The sequence below is a fragment of the Rhinoderma darwinii genome, chromosome 12, assembly GCF_050947455.1.
Source record: "Rhinoderma darwinii isolate aRhiDar2 chromosome 12, aRhiDar2.hap1, whole genome shotgun sequence".
NCBI classification, from domain to species: Eukaryota; Metazoa; Chordata; class Amphibia; order Anura; family Rhinodermatidae; genus Rhinoderma; species Rhinoderma darwinii.
Genome location: NC_134698.1, coordinates 57681156 through 57703168, shown reverse-complemented (window position 1 = coordinate 57703168; position 22013 = coordinate 57681156). Strand labels below are relative to the sequence as shown.

The 22013-nt window shown below is 43.1% G+C and overlaps 1 protein-coding gene across 4 annotated transcripts in view; it reads left to right on the top strand.

Moving 5' to 3' along the window:
* Positions 1-22013, top strand: part of SMOC1 (SPARC related modular calcium binding 1) — a 188688-nt gene that overhangs the window by 92739 nt on the left and 73936 nt on the right. For all 4 annotated transcript variants that reach the window (XM_075843400.1, XM_075843399.1, XM_075843398.1 and 1 more), the window contains exon 4: positions 19843-19942. In XM_075843400.1, coding sequence (XP_075699515.1) covers positions 19843-19942 — 100 coding nt within the window. The remainder of the gene's footprint in view (positions 1-19842; positions 19943-22013) is intronic.

Below are 22013 nucleotides of genomic sequence, written 5' to 3'. Positions count from 1 at the left end.
GCATCAGCGTTTGCAGGTAAGTAGCTACATCGACTTACCTGCAAACGCCGATACTGCTGCAGAATCATCTGTAGCCTCTGGTGCCGATGTGTCCTCGCTCGTCTGACACGATGCAGGACCTGTGAGTGACGACACAGCGTGATCTCTGGAGAACACGGCTGTGTCTGCACTGCCAGAAGCTGGGCGTTGTGAAGAGAAGTGGATGATACTTCTATACACAACGCCCAGCTAGTAAAAGTAGTAAACACGCCCCGATGTACGCACATAATACACGCCCAGTTGTACTTTTACTTTTCAACACGCCCAGTTGTACTTTTGCAAGCCTCATTTGCATAAATACGAAAATGGTCATAACTTGGCCAAAAATGCTCGTTTTTTTAAAATAAAAACGTTACTGTAATCTACATTGCAGCGCCGATCTGCTGCAATATCAGATAGGGGTTGCAAAATCTGGTGACAGAGCCTCTTTAAGTTCCCTGATGATCTTCTTGTCACCACCACTCATCCCCTAGAAAAGCAAACTCAACTTTGTAAATAAAAATAGGCATATACAGGAAGACCTTATCTGCCATGGAGGAAACCCCTGTAGCTGCAATGTTACCTCTATAGTGAAGGTCGCAGTTTAGGTTGATCCCATCTCGAAAGGAACAGATTCATGCTAATGGCTCTCCTCAATAAGCATTGCAAAGTTAGCAAACATGGGAGCATCAGATTATGTTCACATGGCATATGTTCAGGCTGAAAGATACGAAACGAATTATAAAAAACAAACAAAAAAACAGCATCTGAAATCCAGGCGTTTTGGTGCAGTTTTTCAAAGTGTTTTTTATTTTTGCAAGCGTTTTTGAAGGGTATTTTCCAAGTGTTTTTTTAAAGTGTCAATAGAAAATGGGGGGAAAAAAATCTTGTAAAATGCTTCAAGAAGTGACATGCCCCCTTTTCTACGAGGCGTTTTTCATTTAGCAGCATAAAAATATGCCTTATAAAGAACTACGCAGCGGATTTCCCATTAGAATCAATGGGAAGCTGTTTGCACTCATAATTCAAAAGTATTTCAGAGCGTAAATATCCGGAATAAACCTGAAAAATTTGTGTTAAAGGAGCACTCCAGACATTATATACTGTGTTATGCCTAGTACAGGGCCAGGTGAGGTGGCGTATGACTCTGGGATTCAAAAGCAGGGCTTCTCAATCTTTTTCTACTGGGACCTTTTTATGGAGATATTTGACCTCCCCATTGGTTGTAGTCCATGACTAAATATTTAAACATTACTTTGATTTATCTTAGAATTTGTCTCCTGAAACTAGTAGAACACTAAAATAAGCAGAAAAAGCAGCCAGTTTTGTTTCTAAACTAGAAATGTGTGCAAACATAAAGGGACCTGTGTAGCATATAAACATTTTTTCTCTCAAAACTGCCTCCCCAGTAACTTGAGGTAGGCCTCAATGGTAAGGCATCCTCACCCAAGTTTGAGAAACACTGCATCAGGGAAACCCTATGACATGCACCGCCCTTTCTGGCCCTGCACTAGCCATAACAGTGTATCCGTTTTGCCTGGAGTGTTCCCTTAACGGGGTTGTTTAGGACTTTAAATTGATGATCCTTTTGTCCCAGGATGGGGAGAGAGGGGGTGTGAATTAATTGTGGTGGCATAAAATAGCCCCAGAGGAGGGTACTCATTTTGATTTCTCTCTTAGGGTCCACAATAAAGCACTTGATACATGATTATTATTTAATTTCCGGTTATTACAGTATCCTCTAATAGAGAACTATAGTGCAGATTAACATTTAGAGTAATAGTAACATATGGTTAACTTATTAAATATCTCTTGTCCATTCATATAAACAAAAAAAGCAGTTTGGTAATACAAGCCTATGATGGGGAGGGGACCCACAGCTCCTTAGACAGTGACAGCACTCCTTAAAATGGTATTACAACAATCGACATATCTCTAGAAAATGCCCTAAATGTCTGAGATCAGATAATGTGGGACCCATATAATTCAGCATGGCAGAACCCAGCTGAAATAAAATGATAAAAGATGGGGATGAGTCCGCCACGTACGTGTATAGCACTGTCCATTAGAGGATTATTAATTATAATGCAATTTGTTAACCAAACTCAAGTGTACCATTGCTCTAGTGGTTGGTAAGAGGCTCATGAAGTATACTGCTTGGGTCAAAATCACGCTCAGTCCTCCGATGTCGAAGAGTAAAATGCATGCAAGGAAAAAAGTTCATGTCAAAACTGCTGAAATACACAAACCGGAAGGAACAGAGTTCCCAACAGCACAAAATTACGGAGGTTAGTTAGGCTCCTTGCAAACTAATATAGTAGGGTAGAATGTCAAGTACACTTCTAAGCAAAACATGGCCCATGAGTTTAGACTACCCTTGTAATTATTCCTGTAGAATGATGCACACTGTCAGATGATTTTTATTATTCAGCAACATATGATCTATGCAAGGCAGAATTTAATTTATACAACGCTCTGGATTGTGAAGAACGGGCAACTGTAAGGCCCCATGCACACGACAGCAAAAACGGAGCCATTCACTTTCATTGAACACTGACACCTTTCCGTAGCACTACGGAAGGGTGTCAGTGCCGTGGAAATGTTCCGGGAATTATGGAACATGTCCGTTCTTTCGCATTTTGCGGGCCGTGCTCCCATACTTTGTATGGGAGCACGGCCCGAAAATGCGGCTGTCAGTCAGCGGTCGGCCGTGCCCGCAATCGCGGGCCGTGATTGCGGGCACGGTCGTGTGCATGGGGCCTTAGACAGGACATTCTTATACCGGGGTCCTGAATCAAGAAACATATTAGCACTGCGTGTACACATACCTGTAAACATCCCAAAAAACAGCTGAAGAATCGGAAGCAGAGCGCCTCCAAACATCTGCCCATTGATTTCAATGGGAAATACGGCGTTCTGTTACGACAGGGCGTTTTTTTACGCATCGTTTTCCAAAAACTGCACGTAAAAAGACGCCGGTGAAAAAGAAGTGCATGTCACTTCTTGCAACGTTTTTGGAGCCGTTTTTCATTGACTCTATAGAAAAACAGCTCCAAAAACGGCAGTCCACAACGCAGCGAAATACGCAAGTTCCCTTGAAAACAGCTCTGTATTTTCAGAAGTTTTTTGCTAAGCGTGTGAACATATCCTTAAAACTAAAACCATACAACTCAAACTATGGATGGAAAATTATGTTCCTAGTTGCATATTGGTGCGTTTATGCATACAAACAATGCAGCTGTATATTCCAATCCTTCCGAATTGGACCATAACAACTTTTTTTTAATTCTGGAGACTACATAAATGCACCAGGTGGAATCACCATCAATGATGAGAATCAAGCAAATCACACTGACCTTTAAGGGCATGACCACACGTGGCGGATTTCCTCCGCAACTGTCCGCATCAATGCCGCACAGAATCTGCGTTGCAGATTCTGCTGCGGATCTGCACAAAATGTGCAGTACATTGATGCGGACTAGCTGCTGCGGACTGCGGGAAAAGTGCTTCCCTTCTCCCTATCAGTGCAGGATAGAGAGAAGGGACAGCACTTTCCCTAGTGAAAGTAAACGATTTTCATACTTACCGGCCGTTGTCTTGGTGACGCGTCCCTCTTTCGGCATCCAGCCCGACCTCCCTGGATGACGCGCCAGTCCATGTGACCGCTGCAGCCTGTGCTTGGCCTGTGATTGGCTGCAGCCGTCACTTACACTGAAACGTCATCCTGGGAGGCCGGACTGGAGACAGACGCAGGGAGTTCTCGGTAAGTATGAACTTATATGTTTTTTTACAGATACATGTATATTGAGATCGGTAGTCACTGTCCCGGGTGCAGAAACAGTTACTGCCGATCGCTTAACTCTTTCAGCACCCTGGACAGTGACTATTTACAGACGTCTCCTAGCAACGCTCCCGTCATTACGGGAGCCCCATTGACTTCCTCAGTCTGGCTGTAGACCTAGAAATACATAGGTCCAGCCAGAATGAAGAAATGTCATGGTAGTAAAACCAATACGCTCCGCAGCACACATAAGATCTGCGGACTTCATTGCGGAATTTTGACTCTCCATTGAAGTCAATGGAGAAATTCCGCCATGAGTCCGCCACTGCTCCGCAACAGACAGAGCATGCTGCGGACACCAAATTCCGCTCCGCAGCCTATTCTCCGCAGCGGAATTTTACGCCTCGTCTAAACGAACACTGCTAAATTAAAGTGTAAGTCAATGGACAAACGGCACCGCTGCGGATTAACGCTGCGGAGTGTCCGCAGCGGAATTTAAGTGAAATTCCGCCACGTGTGAACCCAGCCTTAAAGAGTTTTTCGATTTAGAAGACCCATTTTAAACACATCCATTTAGGACCCTCATCTGACAGCCACAGTGAAGATCGGCTACAAAGAGCAACTTCTTACTTACATAGTTGATAAGGTTGAAAAAAAGACACAGGTCCATCAAGTCCAACCTATAATCTTACTGTGTTGATCCAGATGAAGGCAAAACCCTCATGAGGTTGATGCCAATTGCCATATTAGGGGGAAAATTCCTCCCTGACTCCAAAGATGGCAATCAGAATAAATCCCTTGATCAATGTCCTATCTCCAGTGATCTAGTACTCATAACTTGTATTATTATATTTTTCAAGAAAGGCATCAAGGCCCTTCTTGAACTTGTTCAAAAAATCAACCATCACAATATCCTCTGGCAGAGAGTTCCATAGTCTCACTGCTCTTACAGAAAGGGTATGTTCACACAGCTTAGCAAAATACGTCTGAAAATACAGAGCTGTTTTCAGGCGATAACAGCTCCTGATTTTCAGACGTTTTTGAAGCAACTCACGTTTTTCACGGCGCATTTTACGGATGTTATTGGAGCTGTTTTTCAATGGAGTCAATGAAAAACGGTTCCAAAAACGTCCCAAGAAGTGACATGCACTTACACGCTGTATTTTGACAGCGACGCGTAAAACACCTCGTGGGAACAGAACACCGTAAAACCCATTGAAAGCAATGGCCAGATGTTTGTAGGCGTAATGGAGACGTTTTTTCAGGCGTAATTCGAGACGTAAAATGCCCGAATTACGACTGAAAACAGTGCGTGTGAACATACCCTGAAGAATACCCATCTGCGAGGATGGTGAAACCTTTTTTACTTTAGACGTAGAGGATGCCCCCGAGCCCTTGTAACAGGCCTAGGTGTAAAAAAAATCATTAGGAAGATCTCTGTACTGTCCAGTTATATATTTGTGCATTGTAATTAGATCGCCACTAAGCTGTCTTTTTTTACTAAACTAAATAGCCAAGTTTAATAACCTTTCTTGGTACTGCAAACCGCCCATTCCCTTAATTACCTTGGTCGCCCTTCTTTGCACCCGTTCTAGTTCAGCCATCTCCTTCTTATACAGAGCTGACCAAAATTGTACATTATATTCCATATATGGTCTGACTAGTGATTTGTATAGAGGCAAAACTATGTTCTGGTCATGAGCATCTATGCCATCTATGCATCCCATGATTTTATTTGCCTTGGCAGCAGCTTCCTGGCACTGGTTGCTAAAGGTAAATGTACTGCCCACTAAAATCCCCAAGTCTTTTTCCGTAGTATTTTTACCCAGTGTTTTACCACTTAATGCATAATTATAAAATCTGTTTCCTTGGCCCAAGTCCATAACCTTACATTTTTCCACATTAAACTTAATTTGCTATTTCTCTGCCCAATCATCCAGCTTCCCCAAATCCCTCTGTAGTATTACATTATCCTCCTCTGTGTTGATTACTTTACAGAGCTTAGTATCATCTGCAAATACTGAAATTATACTCTATAAACCCTCTACAAGGTCATTTATAAACATATTAAAAAGAAGATGGTCCAATACTTCCCCTGTGGAACCCCACTGGTAACTGTGATCCACTCTGAGGATGCACCATTAACCCCTTAATGACCGGGCCATTTTGCACGTTAATGACCAAGGATTATTTTTTGTTTTTTCACGGTTGCATTCCAAGAGTCGTAACTTTTTTTTTATTCCGTCTACATAGCCGTATAAGGGCTTGTTTTTTGCGGGACGAGTTGTATTTTGTAATTGTACCATTTTTAGATGCTTATAACATATTGATTAACTTTTATTAACTTTATTTTAGGAGAGAATTGAAAATAAGCAGCTATTCCAGCATTAATTTTCACGTTATAAATTTACGCCGTTTACTATGCAGCGTAAATAACATGTTAACTTTATTCTATGGGTCGGCATGATTACGGGGATACCAAATATGTAAAGGTTTTATATGTTTTCCTACGTTTGCACAATAAAAAGCCTTTTAGAAAAAAATTACTTGTTTTTGCATCGCCGCATTCCAAGAGCCGTAACGTTTTTATTTTTCCGTCGATGTGGCCGTATGTGGGCTTGATTTTTGCGGGCCAATGTGTAGTTTTCATTAGTACTATTTTGGGGTACATAGGACTTATAGATTAACTTTTATTTTATTTTTTATGGGGGGAATGGGAGAAAAGAGAGAATTTTGCCGTTGTTTTTTGCGTTTTCTTTGGACGACGTTCATCCGGCGGTTTAATTAATGTGTTCATTTTATTGGTCAAGTTGTTACGATCGCGGGGATACCATATATGTGTATGCGTGATTTGTTTTGACGTTTTACAAAATAAAACCACTTTTTGGGCCAAAAAAGTAGTTTTATTTGACTTTGACTGTAATTTTTTTATTTTTTTTTCACAAACTTTATTTAACTGATTGTCATTTTTTTTTAGTCCCACCAGGGGACTTCACTATGCGATCTGTTGATCGCATATATAATGCTTTGGTATACTTAGTATACCGAAGCATTATTGCCTGTCAGTGTAAAACAGACAGGCAACCTATTAGGTCATGCCTCTGGCATCGCCTAACAGGCAGATGCTGAAGACAGACCTGGGGGTCTTTGTTAGACCCCCCGGCTGTCATGGAAACCCGACGGCGACCCGTGATTTGTTTGCGGGGGCGCCGATCGGGTGACAGAGGGAGCCCCCTCCCTCTGTCAAACACATTAAATGCCGCTGTCACTATTGACAGCGGCATTTAATGGGTTAAACTGCCGGAATCGGCGCGCGCTCCGATTCCGGCAGTTGCAGCAGGAGCCAGGCTGTGTATAACAGCTGGGCTCCTGCCGCCGATCGCATGGGTACGCTGTCAGTACCCGCGCGATCACAGGACGGATATATCCGTCCTCCTGCGCGAACTAGCAGCTGCTGAGGACGGATATATCCGTCCTTCGGCGTTAAGGAGTTAATAACCATCCTCTGTTTTCTATCACTGAGCCAGTTGTTAACCCAATTACATATATTTTTCCCCAGTCCGAGCATTTTAATTTTATATCCCAACCTTTTATGGTGCACAGTACTAAACGCCTTTGAAAAGTCTACATACACCACATCCACAGCCTTACCAAGGTCCAGTCTAGGACTTACCTCCTCAACGAAACTGATAAGATTGGTTTGACAGGACCAATCTTTCATAAACCCATGCTGATTCTGCGTTAACAGTTTATTTGCATTGAAATACTCGAGAATAGCAGCTCTTAGAAAAGTATATTTCCGGGCTCACTTTTTGCCCCCTTTTTGAAATTGGCATCATATTTGCTATGCGCCAGTCCTGTGGAACAGACCCAGTCATGATAGAATCCTTAAATATCAGAAATAAGTGCCTATTATGGTACATAATTCCTGCAGAATGCGGGGGTAAATACCACCTGGACCCGGTGATTTGTCTATTTTAGCACTTTTAAGGTGGCGTTGCACTTCTTGCTGGGTTAAGCAGGTGACATTTAATGGAGAATTTACTTTATCCCTAATGATGTTGTCTAACATTGGATTTTCCTGTGTAAATACAGTAGAGAAAAAAGCGTTTAAAAGATTGTACTATTCCTCATCCTCCTCCACCATTATACTCAGATTATTTTTTAACAGGGGGCCAACACTTTCAGTTTTCAGTTTCTTATTTTTACAGTTACATAGGTTGAAAAAAACACAGGTCCATCAAGTCCAAACTTTCTCAATAAATTACACATCTTTCATTGCTTGATATTTATAACCCTCAATATCACTTGTCATTTATGTATTTGAAAAAGATTTTTGGGTTATTTCTACTTTGATAACGAGTCTGTTTGTCTGTTTCAATCTTTGCTGCCTTTATTTGTCTTTTACACAACTTATTTTTTTCTTTATAATTATTTAATGCCTCGTCACTACCATCTTGCTTTAGTAGTTTGAACGCTATCTTTTTATCTGTTATTGCCCCCCTTACGGTTTTATTTGACCACATCGGTTTCATCCTGTTTATTCCCATAGGGTATTTATTTTTCATAAGACCTGTTTAAGGGGCTTTTAAAAATGTCCAATTTCGTTTGTGAGTCCATGTGAGGTGGGCTGCTTGCATGGCTATCAAAAAGTGCTGTTTTTAATCATGTTTTTGAGTATGTAGTAATTTAAACCCCCTTGTTTTAACGGTTCATCTGAAGTTGCGGAGTTACACTTTGTTTGGGCCATTTTAAACTTTGTCTCAGTGAGAGGCTACAGTGTGGAGCGGAAGCATTCGGGGAGACTTGTTTTTTTAGCTGAACGGAGCAAACCATGGAAGGAGATTTAGCCTGAAATACACTTCTCTGCACTGCTAGAGTAAGATCACTTACTTCAAGCTGGAGTTGAAGGGAGTACAGTCCCTAAGGTGGATAGTTTTGCAGTATATTAGGGGCATGTGAGCGGAGGCCCACTTTTGCTTTTGATTTAGTTTGGACATTTTTTGGACTTTGTCTTTGGACCTCGAGCTCCATTTTGTTTTTTTGTGGTGTCCCGTGGTTACTGGTTGCATCATATCGTAGTTTCCCTACAGATTACAGCTGATCACTGGTGGTCTCAGCAACGAGACACCTTGGGATCAGCTTTTCATCAGTGGACCTTTCTAAGGCTCTGTGCACGTCACGTTTTTGGCCTATGTTTAACATATACACAAGGAAAAGCTTCTGACGTATACATTAAGCGTAGGCTGACGGATGCCTTAACATTGGCATCCATCACCATAGAGTTTAATGGAGTAAGTCAAAGGGTTTCCCAAGTTATTCAAAAAAGTGGCAGGGGCAGGAGGGATGCATTAAGAAAAAAAAAAAGCCATTACTCAACTCACATTACTCACTCGCCTTCCCGCTGCTGTTTATTGACATTACTACAGTGATGACGTGCTTGTATACCCCCATGATCGCTGTAGCCAATCACTGGTCTCAGTGGGAACACGGCACAGGATCGCGGAGGCCAGTGATTGGCTGCAGCAAACACGTGGGTATACGGGATCATCACTGCACCTATGTCAGGTATTTTTTTTAAATGCATCCCTCCTACCCCTTAAACTTTTTGGAATAACTCAGAAAACCCCTTTAAACGTGTACTGTGCAGCATATGTTTTTTGCTTATCCCTCTGGATGGAAAAGCACAGTCTACTACGATATTCCTTCCTCCAAAATAGGTATCCTAATGTGAGCTCCAAATGTACACAATAACAGTAGGGCCAAAATTTAGTTTGCAAAGAACCTAACAAAAAAGAATATCCCAAAGATAGCTACCCCTTTAAACAAAATATATGTATAAGTCTACACACACAGGAGTTCATACATTTTCTATATAATTCTATACACATAGTAGAGTGATGAACATAATAATAACTAATAATAATGCTCAGAATAATTTATTTGAATCACTGTATGGTTATAAAGAAATAAAACATGAATTATGTGTATATATACACTTTTGAGCGATGGACATGGAGAAAACATTCAAGAAATGCTGTTAGTTTTGGCCACCTCACATATGATTTTGGCATTAGGTAGAAATAACTGCCTTGCAAGTGAGCCAGACCCAAAACAAACACTCACTGCGGAGATTGTAATTGCCTGAAGATCACATCTTATGTAAAATATTCACAACTTCAGTAAGACATCATAAAGTATCTAGAAATTCCTTGCCACCTTGGGGAGACCAAAAGTTTTGCTGTCAAACCTATGGAATCCAGGTCTTTGGTGAAAGTGAGAAGAAAAAGTTTCAAAACTGTGACCAACCATTTTTTGGGCATCTCTATTTCCTAGAAATTTGACAGTACTTTTACCACAAAAATGTTCACAACTTCAGCATTAGAAGTCTCTCACACACAGAGTTACGTTAAGTGAATATCCAAGGGCGGTGGGGGTGGAGTGAATACCATAACTTGAATGGTGCTGTGATGCAATACCAGACACAGCCCATGGGCAAGAGTCACACCGTTTGTTTTTGAAAAAAAAGAAAGAGAGAAGACCATATTTTTAATCTTAGACAACCAATTTCAGTTAGCCATGCTCATTAGATAAAAGTTAACTATAATGTCCAATTTTTACTTTTCCTGCTGGGCACTGATAATTATTAAGGCCCCGTTCACATATACCCAGCGATCCGGCATGGTTTCTCTTCAGCGTGGTACAGAAATGCTGGAGAGAAACTGATGTCGGAACTAATCCAATTTTTTCCTATAGTAGCAGGTCTGCATCAGTTTTAAAGTTGATGCCAGATGTTGACTTTGGCCGGACAGAAAAAAATTGCATGCAGTGCTGTCCTGTCCAGCCATAAATGCTGGATCGGTACACAAAATTCCATCAGTTGTGTCTAGATTAGGCTAACAACAACTGGCTAGATGCAACTGATATATGCGATTTAAAGGGATTGTCTGGGCACGGACCTTTCCACAGAAGAGATCATCAGCATATGATCATGGGGGTCTGACACCCGGCCCTGCATGGATCAGCTGTTCCTGCTGCCTCCGGGCACTAGATGTCTGTGCTGGAAGCAGATGGCTCCGGTCACAGTACAGCAACCATGCTGCAGTACTGCAACTCTGTTAAAACTGCAGTTAGAGATGAATCGATTTTGTGTAATTGGCTCCACGGTGATCTCTGCACTTCGTTACTGTTTCTATGGTAGTTACAGCAGAGGAAGCGTGATCTCGTTGTAACCTGTCATTTACAGCGAGATCTCGCGAGACCACGCTGCCTCTGCTGTAACTACCACAGACAGAGTAACGAAGTGCAGGGATTGTGAATAGACATCCCATGGAATGTCTATTCACTGTCAAAACACTTCAGTATTGTTAATGTGTTAGTATAAGACAGCACATAAGGATCTAGCAGGACCCCTATGCGCTGAGTAAATGAATGGAGAGGAGTGAATGACGCTGATTGGTCAGCGTCATACACTCCCCTGTACAACGCCCACTTGGTCTAAAGTAAAAATACGCCCACTTGGGCATTAAGCAACTCATTAGCATAAATCTAAAAACGCTAATAAGGTAGTAAAAATAGATCGTTTTTTTTAAATAAAAAGCATTACTGTCACCTACATTATAGCGCCCATCTCCTTATGTAGGAGATAGGGCACTTATAATGTGGTGACAAAGCCTCTTTAAGCAATTAAACAATTAAGGACTTCCCCGAAAATCTGCACTTTCCTGGTCGTCCTTGACAGCACAACACATATGGCTTTTAGTCCCCTAGGTGCAATTAAGCAGACAGGTTAATTAGCAATAAGCATTAAGCAAGTAAACAATTAAGGACTTCCCCTATAAGTATGTACCAGTAACCGGGCCCCAGTGTATTTTTACGAAGCAATAGCCATAAGTTCTGCCAGGGGGGGAAGCTTCTGCTGCCTACGGACTCCAGGAAATAAAAATTTTGGTGAGTAAATTTTCGTTTTCCTGATCGTCCTTGGCAGCACAACAAATATTTAACTTGCCAAGCAATAGCTATATGGGCGGGATAGCAGACGCCATTTCAAGCACTCTTTTGCCAAATAGAGAACCTTCTGATGCCAGCGAGTCGAGCCTGTAGTGCTTGACAAAGGTTGATGTGGATGCCCACGTAGCAGCTCTGCAGTTTTGATCCAGGGTCATATGCGCGACTTCTGACCATGAGGTAGCTGTAGAGCGTGTGGAATGTGCCCTGATCTGCAGAGGAGATTGAAGGTCACTGAGATGATAGCATTTTTCAATTGTTGACCTAATCCACCTGGCTAGGGGGGCTTTACTTGCTTTTTGTCCCTTATTAGGACCGGCATGTTGAAGGAACAGAATTTCTGCTTTCCTAAAAGCCTTTGTCCTTTGAATATAAGTGAGAACTGCTCTTCTCACGTCCAGTATATGCCAATTCTCCTGATCTTCACTATGGGGATGAGGGAAAAGAACTGGCAATAATATCTCTTGGTTTATATTCCTAAAGGAAGGAACTTTAGACAAGAACCCAGGCATGGTACGCAGTAGAAGACAATCTCTCAGGTCTCTTAAATAAAGTTCTTTGAAGGAGGGGGCCTGAAGCTCACTTATGCGCATGGCCGACGTGATTGCCACCAGGAAGAAGGCCTTGAAGGAGAGAAATCCGATGGACGACTCTTGCATGGTTTCAAACAGTGGCTTTGCTAGAGCCAACACCACTATTGAAAGGTCCCAAGAAGGAGAGGGTACCTGAGAGACTGGGCTAAGGTTTCTTAAATCCTTGAAGAAGGTCTTCACCAACTGTTGGTTGGAGAACAGATTTTGAAATTGGGCATGGATTGCCGTGAACTGCACCTTAAGGGTATTTAGCTTCAACATTTTATTGAAGCCCTCCTGAAGAAATTGCAGGATAGTATTCAGGGAAACTGTCAACATGTAGAAAAATAGACAGCAAGGCACTCACCACTTGCAAAAAAAGGTTTCTTTCTATTCTATGTTGAGGCAGGCAACACGGGATTAGAAGACAATAGAGCCTACGACCATTTCACGTCCTCCAGATGCTTTATCAAGGCATCGGTCGTAGGCTCTATTGTCTTCTAATCCTGTGTTGCCTGCCTCAACATAGAATAAAAAAAAAACATTTTTTGCAAGTGGTGAGTGCCGTGCTGTCTATTTTTCTACATGTTGACATATGCTAAAGTCTTACTTTTATACGCACTGAGCACCGCTACATAAAGGCTGTTGAACCACAAGTCCCAGTAAGCACAAGCACAGGAATCTGTTACGCTGCAAGCTACAGGCAGTGCCAACCATTATTACCTCTACATATTGTTCAGGGAAACTGTGTTTGCTCAATTCTTAGAGCACCAGGAGGTAAACGGGGTCCAAACTCTGTTGTATACTTTGACAGTTGAGGGGCGTCTGGCTGATAGCAAAGTATTAATGACCTCAGACGAGAGACCCATTTCTGTCAGATTCTCCAGGCCGTGAGATGTAGACTGCGAGGGTTTGGGTGATACACCCCTTTCTGGGACAGAAGGTTCGGTGATACTGGTAGTTTCAGGAACCTGCCTTTCAAGAGAGATAAGGCTAGGGAGAACCAGGCTCTGCTGGGCCTGGATTGCAGGATTGCAATGGCTTCCGCTTTTTCGTCCCGAACTTTTCTCAATACTCTGAGTATTAAGGGAAGGGGAGGAAAGATGTAGATTCATTTTTCTCTCCAGCTGACAGACAGGCCGTCCAATGCTACTGCATGGCGGGAATGGTATAGAGAACAGAAGCCAAGTATTTTGTTGTTCTCTTCCAATGCCATCACATCCAAGTCTGGCATTCCCCATGCGGAAGCTAAGCTGCTGAAAACCTGAGACTCCACTCCACCGGATGGAGGATATTGCGGCTGAGGAAATCTGCAGTGTGGTTCAAGGAGCCCTTGATGTGAACTGCTGAAATTCCCAACAAATGTTGTTCTGCCCAACTCATAAGTCGTCTGCATTCGGCCGACATTGAGGCACTCCTCGTTCCTCCTTGCTCGTTTATATAGAAAACAGTAGCTAGGTTGTCCGACTGGACCAGGATCTGGGTATTTCCCAGATGAGACTGGAAGGACATTAGCGATAATCTCACTTCTCTGAGTATCTTCATGTTGGAGGATAGTGACACTTCCTTCTGACTCCAACTGTTTTGAACCAATAGGTGATCTGCATGGACACCCCAGCCCCAGGAGGAGGCATCCGCTGTGAGGACTTTCTGTGGTGGGGGAACCAGGGATTTGCCGGACCGGAGAGTGTCCGGAATTAACCACCAGTTGAGGTCTTGATGGGTGAAGTTGGAGACCTTGAAGAGAGCACCCAGATTTCTGAAATTTTTGTCCCAGGATCTGAGGATGTCGAGCTGTAAAGATCTCATGTGGGCTTTGGCCCAGGGGACCGAATCTATGGATGAGGTCATTAGACCTAGGACTTTCATGGCCCCTCGAACCGATATATTCGGATGGCAAATAAGGCGTTCTATTGAACCCCGAATTGCAGTAATCCTCTCGGGATATAACTTGACTGTCATTGACCAGGAATTCACCATGAATCCTAAGAATTTCAGATTCTGTGATAATAAGAGCTGTGACTTTCTGAAGTTCACCAGGAACCCGTGAAAGTGAAGGAATTCCAATGTGGTTTGGAGATGCTCTTGGAGCAGGGACTTTGATTGCGCTTTTATTAGCCAGTCGTCCAAGTAAGGGACCACACATATCCCTTTCAGCCTCAGCTCTGCTGTTAGGACCACCACGATTTTCGTGAACACTCGAGGTGCTGACGAAATCCCGAAGGGTAGGCAGGTGAACTGGAAGTGCTGTATTCCGCCCTGCGTTTGGACCGCCAGTCGGAGGTACTTTTTGTGTGTGGCCAGAATAGGGACATGCAAGTATGCGTCCGTCAGGTCGATTGTTGCCAGAACATCGTTCCTTTCCAGAAGGTTCATCACCGACCGGATAGTCTCCATCTTAAAGGTTCTCCTCACCAGATATTGATTGAGGAAGGTCAGGTCTATTACCAGTCTCCAACTACAGTCTGATTTGGGCACCGGGAACACTCTGGAGTACACTCCTTGCCCTCTTTCTGAAACTAGAACATCTTCCAGGGCTGCTTTCTGGAGAAAGACCTGCAGAAGCCGATAGACTATCGGATAGTGATGCCTGTTGAGGACAAAGTGGTCTCGGGGGAGATTTCTGAACTCCAAAGAGTATCCTCTCCTGATGGTCGTCGTCACCCAATCGTCGGATGATGTCACCGACCACTGAGAGGAGAATCTCTGAAGCCTTGCCCCTACTTGTAGGATTGGCTCGGCGTCATAAACTGCTTGGGTTTTGGCCGGGGTTTTTCTTCCGAAAGGAGGAAGGGTTTTCCTGCTTCATTTTAAACGTGCACGGACGGTCTGGAAACCTTCTATTGAACTTTGGGGACCTTCTGCTCTGATCCCGAAAGTAACGACTGGTATCCTTCCTTTTAGGTTCAGGAAACCTAGCCCCTTTGCCTTCCCCTAAGGAATTCAAGATATCTGTTAGTTGGGGACCAAACAGAGATTCTGGATGGAAAGGGAGGCCACAAAAATTATTTTTGGAGAGATTATCCCCTGACCATAATTTAAGCCAATGAGCCCTCCTGGCCACATTCGACAGGGACAGAGACCTAGATGCACATTTGATGTTATCCAGCTGGGAGTCGCAGAGGAACTCCAAAGCTGACTTCATTACTGGGAGGGACTGGAGAATTTCTGCACTTGTGACTCCATCCTCTAGATCCTTTGATAGGTGGCTTAGCCAGACCCGGAGTGCCTTAGCCACCAGTACTGAAGACAAGGAGGCTTTGCATGAGCCCACTGCTGAGGTATACACCTTCTTCAGAAGGAAAGCCGCTTTGCTGTCCATAGGGTGTTTCAGCAGGGCTAATTCATCAGATGGAAAAAGGTCTTTCTTTGCCAATTTAACCACTGGCAAATCAAGATTTGGTACATTCTCCCAATCTTTGGTGTGATGATTTGACATCTTCAAAAACTACAGATAACGGTTGCTTGAACCATTGCATAAATCCCCTAGAATCCTCCCTGGGAGGGGAGGCGACTGGGCTGGAGCATGATACACACAGATCTGATACAGTGTCATCAGGCAGAGGCTGGAGGCATTCCCTGCAAAGCCTGTGCCGGCATTTGTGGGTCCTTTTCCTACCTTCTCTTCTAGAGAAGAGGCAGAAAAAAACATGGTAGGAAATGTGCATATCCATCAGCATAGAGACACATCATGACCCATCAATGTAAACAGCCATACTGACCTTAGCAAGCAGAGGGCTGTCCAGAGGCAGAGTGCGCAATCTTTCAAAAAGAGACGCCGGCATTATGATCCCGCTGCATCAGCGTGTCACCTCTGGGGGGCGGGGCCAACCTGACATCCCTTCTGCCCCCATCCATGCCTCTGTAACGCCGAGCAGCACTTACGGGTACCGGGAGAGCGCAGGCGGGCGGTCCGGAAATACACCTCGAACCTAGACAAACGAGGGATGCTCCATCAGGGGGTCCTCCTCCCCTGCTACCGTTACCAGGATAAGGTAGGGTGCCCCGTCACCGTGTACTAAGAAGATGTCCACCATCTTGGTACACCTTAGTGACTGAGGGCCAGAGACACAACCCTGTATACAGCCCGGAACAAATCTTTTCCTCAGTGGAATAGGGAACCGTCTCCGAACTAATCCTAGAGAGAAAGAAAAAAATACGCTGGGGCCCGGTTACCGGTACATACCTATAGGGGTAGTCCCCCTGGTGCTCTAAGAATTCAGCAAACACAGTTTCCCTGAATACTATCCTGCAATTTCTTCAGGAGGGCTTCAATAAAGGGTTGAAGCTAAATACCCTTAAGGTGCAATTCACGGCAATCCATGCCCAATTGCAAAATCTGTTCTCCAACCAATAGTTGGTGAAGACCTTCTTCAAGGATTTAAGAAACCTTAGCTCAGTCTCTCAGGTACCCTCTCTTCCTGAGACCTTTCAATAGTGGTGTTGGTTCTAACAAAGCCACCGTTTGAACCCATGCAAGAGTCGTCCATCAGATTTCTCTCCTTCAAGGCCTTCTTCCTGGTGGCAATCACGTCGGCCAGGCGCATAAGTGAGCTTCAGGCCCCCTCCTTCAAAGAACCTTATTTGAGAGACCTGGGAGATTGTCTTCTACTGTGTACCATGCCTGGGTTCTTGCCTAAAGTTCCTTCCTTTAGGAATATAAACCAAGAGATATTATTACCAGTTCTTTTCCCTCATCCCCAAGGTGAAGATCAGGAGAATTGGCATACACTGGACGTGAGAAGAGCAGTTCTCACTTATATTCAAAGGACAAAGGCTTTTAGGAAAGCAGAAATTCTGTTCCTTCAACATGCCGGTCCTAATAAGGGACAAAAAGCAAGTAAAGCCCCCCTAGCCAGGTGGATTAGGTCAACAATTGAAAAATGCTATCATCTCAGTGACCTTCAATCTCCTCTGCAGATCAGGGCACATTCCACACGCTCTACAGCTACCTCATGGTCAGAAGTCGTGCATATGACCCTGGATCAAATCTGCAGAGCTGCTACATGGGCATCCACATCAACCTTTGTCAAGCACTACAGGCTTGACTCGCTGGCATCAGAAGGTTCTCTATTTGGCAAAAGAGTGCTTGAAATGGCGTCTGCTATCCCGCCCATATAGCTATTGCTTGGCAAGTTCCATATTTGTTGTGCTGCCAAGGACGATCAGGAAAACGAAAATTTACTCACCAAAATTTTTATTTCCTGGAGTCCGTAGGCAGCCCAAGCTTCCCCCCTGGCAGAACTTATGGCTATTGCTTCGTAAAAATACGCTGGGGCCCGGTTACTGGTACATGCTTATAGGGGAAGTCCTTAATTGTTTACTTGCTTAATGCTTATTGCTAATTAACCTGTCTGCTTAATTGTACCTAGGGGACTAAAACCCATATATGTTGTCCTGCCAAGGACGATCAGGAAAGTGCAGATTTTCGGTGCATTTTTTTTAAGGGCTGTGTGATAGTGATATTTCTTCTTCCTGTGATGTCATTTCCACCCCTGTAAGTAATTCTGCTGCAAATTACGCAGTACATCTGAAAAACGCAGGAGTTCAGTCCACTTTCCGCAGTAATAATTGACATGCTGCAGAACTAAAATTATGCACCTCGGGTGAATTTTCCGCAGCGTGTGGATGATATTTGTTCAATCAAACCCACTTTGCTACTACTGTATTCCGCTGCATATCTTCCATCTGCAAATCCGGACGGAAAACACGCAGCAAATCCAGACGAAAAATACGCAGCAATTCCGTTACGTGTGGACAAGCCCATAAAGGAAACAAGAAAATGTTGGCGTCCAGAAACGTTATAAATAAGACGCAAGTGCGTGCCCCATTTTCGACTCATGCACACCTCCTTATGCATTTTGTACTGACCCTTAATTGGGCAATCAGAGAGGCAAGCGGGGATTTTTTGTATACCGTACTGACCCAACAGAAAAAAATAATTGTGGTATTCTCCATTGCAGAGATATTTCCCCCCAAGGCTAGAAGCATTGCTCATCCTGCACGGCCACGTAGTCTTTTTTCATGTGCCCCTATTATGTCTAACCATAGGAACAACTAAAAAGAGTTAAAAATATCCTCAATCTGGATACGTTTTGCCTGAAGCCTTTCTGGGTCGTATCAATCAGGGAGCATTAAATGACTTTCTTTGTACAACTCATTGAGGGTTCTTTCAGTATTTGCAGGGGAGCTGTATATCAACATGGGGAACAGATTACTACATATGACAGATAAAAAAGGAACATTATAGTGGAGCCAGACAGTTTATCCCCAAGTGGGTCAAAAAAACAACAACTCACTACTGCAATCACACTTATAACCCGCACAAAACACACATGTGCACATAGACTACAAGTAATATGGAGCTTAAAAACCTACACCCCAATAGACTAGAAATCATGAAAACGCACATTCTTCTCCAGTAACGTATTCCCATCAGACGTCTTACCTGAGATAACACGATGAGATTGTATAAACGCAGTGTAACCTCTCGTGCCCTGATTCCCATATCGCTCTATGGGCCTGAGCTACACAGGTGACTTCTGTGCTTCGCTATGCAATTAATGGCAGAAGTAGCAGGTTGCTGCAATTATTTTATGTGTATGACAGCCTCTTATTTCAATCACTTTTTTTGTTGTTATTATGTACAGTGAAGGAAATAAGTATTTGATCCCTTGCTGATTTTGTAAGTTTGCCCACTGTCAAAGACATGAACAGTCTAGAATTTTTAGGCTAGGTTAATTTTACCAGTGAGAGATAGATTATATAAAAAAAAAAAAAAAAAAAACAGAAAATCACATAGTCAAAATTATATATATTTATTTGCATTGTGCACAGAGAAATAAGTATTTGCAGTGCAGAATTTACACTGAAAATCTTCAACAAGTCAGTGACATATAATTCACTCTTGGAAACCACTCCTGGCTTTGGCTGAAAAACAGTAAAAAGAAAAAACATTAGAAATTGCACCAAACTGGTCAATGTGAACATGGCCTCACACATTGCAATAAAAAAACATATGTATAGTTCTAGTACAATTACCACAAACTCATTAGAATATGTTTGAGGCCCTCAGTGTGTGATTGGTAGTAGTTTGACCCCCACCGATCAGCAAAACGAAGAGGCGGTGGTGCTTTCTCAAATGTTACGGCATGGCCCACTTTACTGTTGTTCCAGACACAGCACACCATCACCGTACATGCAGCAGTGCCTAGATCTGAAGCTTTTCTGCAGATACATTCTGCTGATCAATGTGTGATCGTGGGGGTCTTACTCCCAGAACCCCCACCAATCACACGGCTTATTATAAGGATAGGTCATCTATGTGTATTTCTGCACCCTCTTCTTTGATGCCCTGTCGAGTGCCATATCTCCCCTAGCACCCTTCAATAATACAGCATGTGAGAGGTCTGTGCAGAGATATAGCATTTATATAACTAACTTAATGTATTCATTTTTTGGCAGGTGCAATGTCATACTTATACTGGATATTGCTGGTGTGTTACTTCAGATGGTAAACCTGTAAGTGGCTCTTCTGTGCAGAACAAAACACCTACATGTTCAGGTAAGAAAACAACCTATAGCAAAATTGGATGATTGTACTCTACCAAAACTGGTTACAGACATTTTTGTCAGGGTCCACCGAGAACATGATGTCTGTGGGGAAAGTCTGGCTGTCTCCCTCTGTCTCTTTTCAGGGGTAAACAGTGATTGTACACATTTTTAAAAAAAGAAAAACTAGCCTTGTGGCCCATAGCAACCAATTACGGAGTAGCTTACATTTTTCCAGAGCTATTTAGGAAATGAAAGTTAAGCTCTGATTGGTTGCCATTGCCAACTAGGCCAGTTTTCTGTTAGACTCTTAATAAATTAGGTAAAATTTGAACCTGTCAGGACCTGTTGTAGTTGCGCACGAGATGTTAATGGGAAGTCGGGGATAATAGCTTTTCTCCAACGTACAATGTCTATGGCTAGTTAAAAGTGGATCTGTCAGATGGTTCATGAGGAGAGCCCTTACCCCACCCTCCTCACAGTGATTTATGACTGGCCGCTGTGTATCCGTATACACAGCAGCCTTTCAATCACCACCAAATGGGCAGGGGGGAGCACTCTCCTCATGAATACACTGGACTTATAGCTATGAGTCTTCCGTATTCATTCATCCTATTCATCGTATTACCCAAACGGCAAAAAAAATGTTGTGCCATTCTGTATAGTAGGAGTAAAAACTTGTAGCTGTAATATGCTACTCTTACATAGGGCAGCATATTCAGTTGACAGATCCACTTTAAAGGGGTTATCCCACCACATCAACTTATCACCTATCCACAGGATAGGTGATAAGTGTTTGATCGCTGGGAGTCCCATCATGGGACTTCCACCGATCAAGAGAACAGGGGTCCCTGGTCTCCTGAACGAACTGAGTGGCAGTCGTGCATGTGTGCTGCCGCTCCATTCATTCTCTTTTTCTATGGGACTGCCGGAGATAGCGGAGCACTGTATTTAGCTATCTCCAGCGATTCCATAGAGAATAAATAGAGCGGCAGCACACTTGCGCGACCACCGCTCCATTCGTTCCTGTGGATAGATGATAAATTGAAGTGGTGGGACAATAACCCCTTTAATTATCAAGTATTACGTGGGCCAATAGGGACTGCTACACTATACTTTCCAGGAGTGTAAATATACAGGAAGACTATGTAAAAATACACTATTTTATTATGATATCCTCCACCATAATCTGTTTATCTTCTTCTATAAACACAATATCCTACACAATTCTAAGGCTACATTCACACGAGCGTATCAGATTCACGCATGTGAAAATCGCGCGTGAATCTGGTCCGTTATGCATCAGAGTGCTTTGCGAGGGGCATGCGTTATTCACGCACTCGCAAAGCACACCTTTTCTTTAATTATTATTTTCAATTGAATAGATGCGTAAATCACGCACAGCACATGGATGTGCATCCGTGTGCTGTGCGTGATTTTCACACACCCATTGACTTCAATGGGTGATAGGTGTGTGAAAAACGCACAAATATAGGACATGCAGTGAGTTTTACGCAGCGGACTCTCCTGCGTGAAAACTGCTGCATGTGTGAATGACCCCATTGAAATCAATGCGTCAGTGTGCTGTGCGTGATTTTTACGCACAGCACACGGACGAGTTTTACGCTCGTCTAAATGAGCCTTAAGTGGTATTAAAGCCTCCTTACCATAAAATAAACATGTGTAAGATCCAGTTCACACAATGTTTTTGGCACTGAATTCGATGTGGAAACTGCATCAAAATCAGCACCAAAAAAATGCCCCAAATCTCCCTCCATTGATTTCAAACGGAGATAGAGGCTTTTTTTCCCCCAGGCTGATTTTGATCACTCGAGGGGAAAAAAAGCATCATGACCTCTCTTGGAGTGGTTTCTGCCTCTAAACCTCCATTGAAATCAATGGGAGGCCAAAATAAAAACAAAATGTTCATTTAGAGCGGTTTTTTTACACAGTTTTTGACTGGAAACTGCCTACAGTTTTTCAATTTGCTTAATAGAAAAAATTAAACATCCTCAAAAACGTGTCAAAAAAAGCGTAAAAAAACTGCTTGCATTTCAAAATCTGCCTCAAAAATCCTGAGGGAT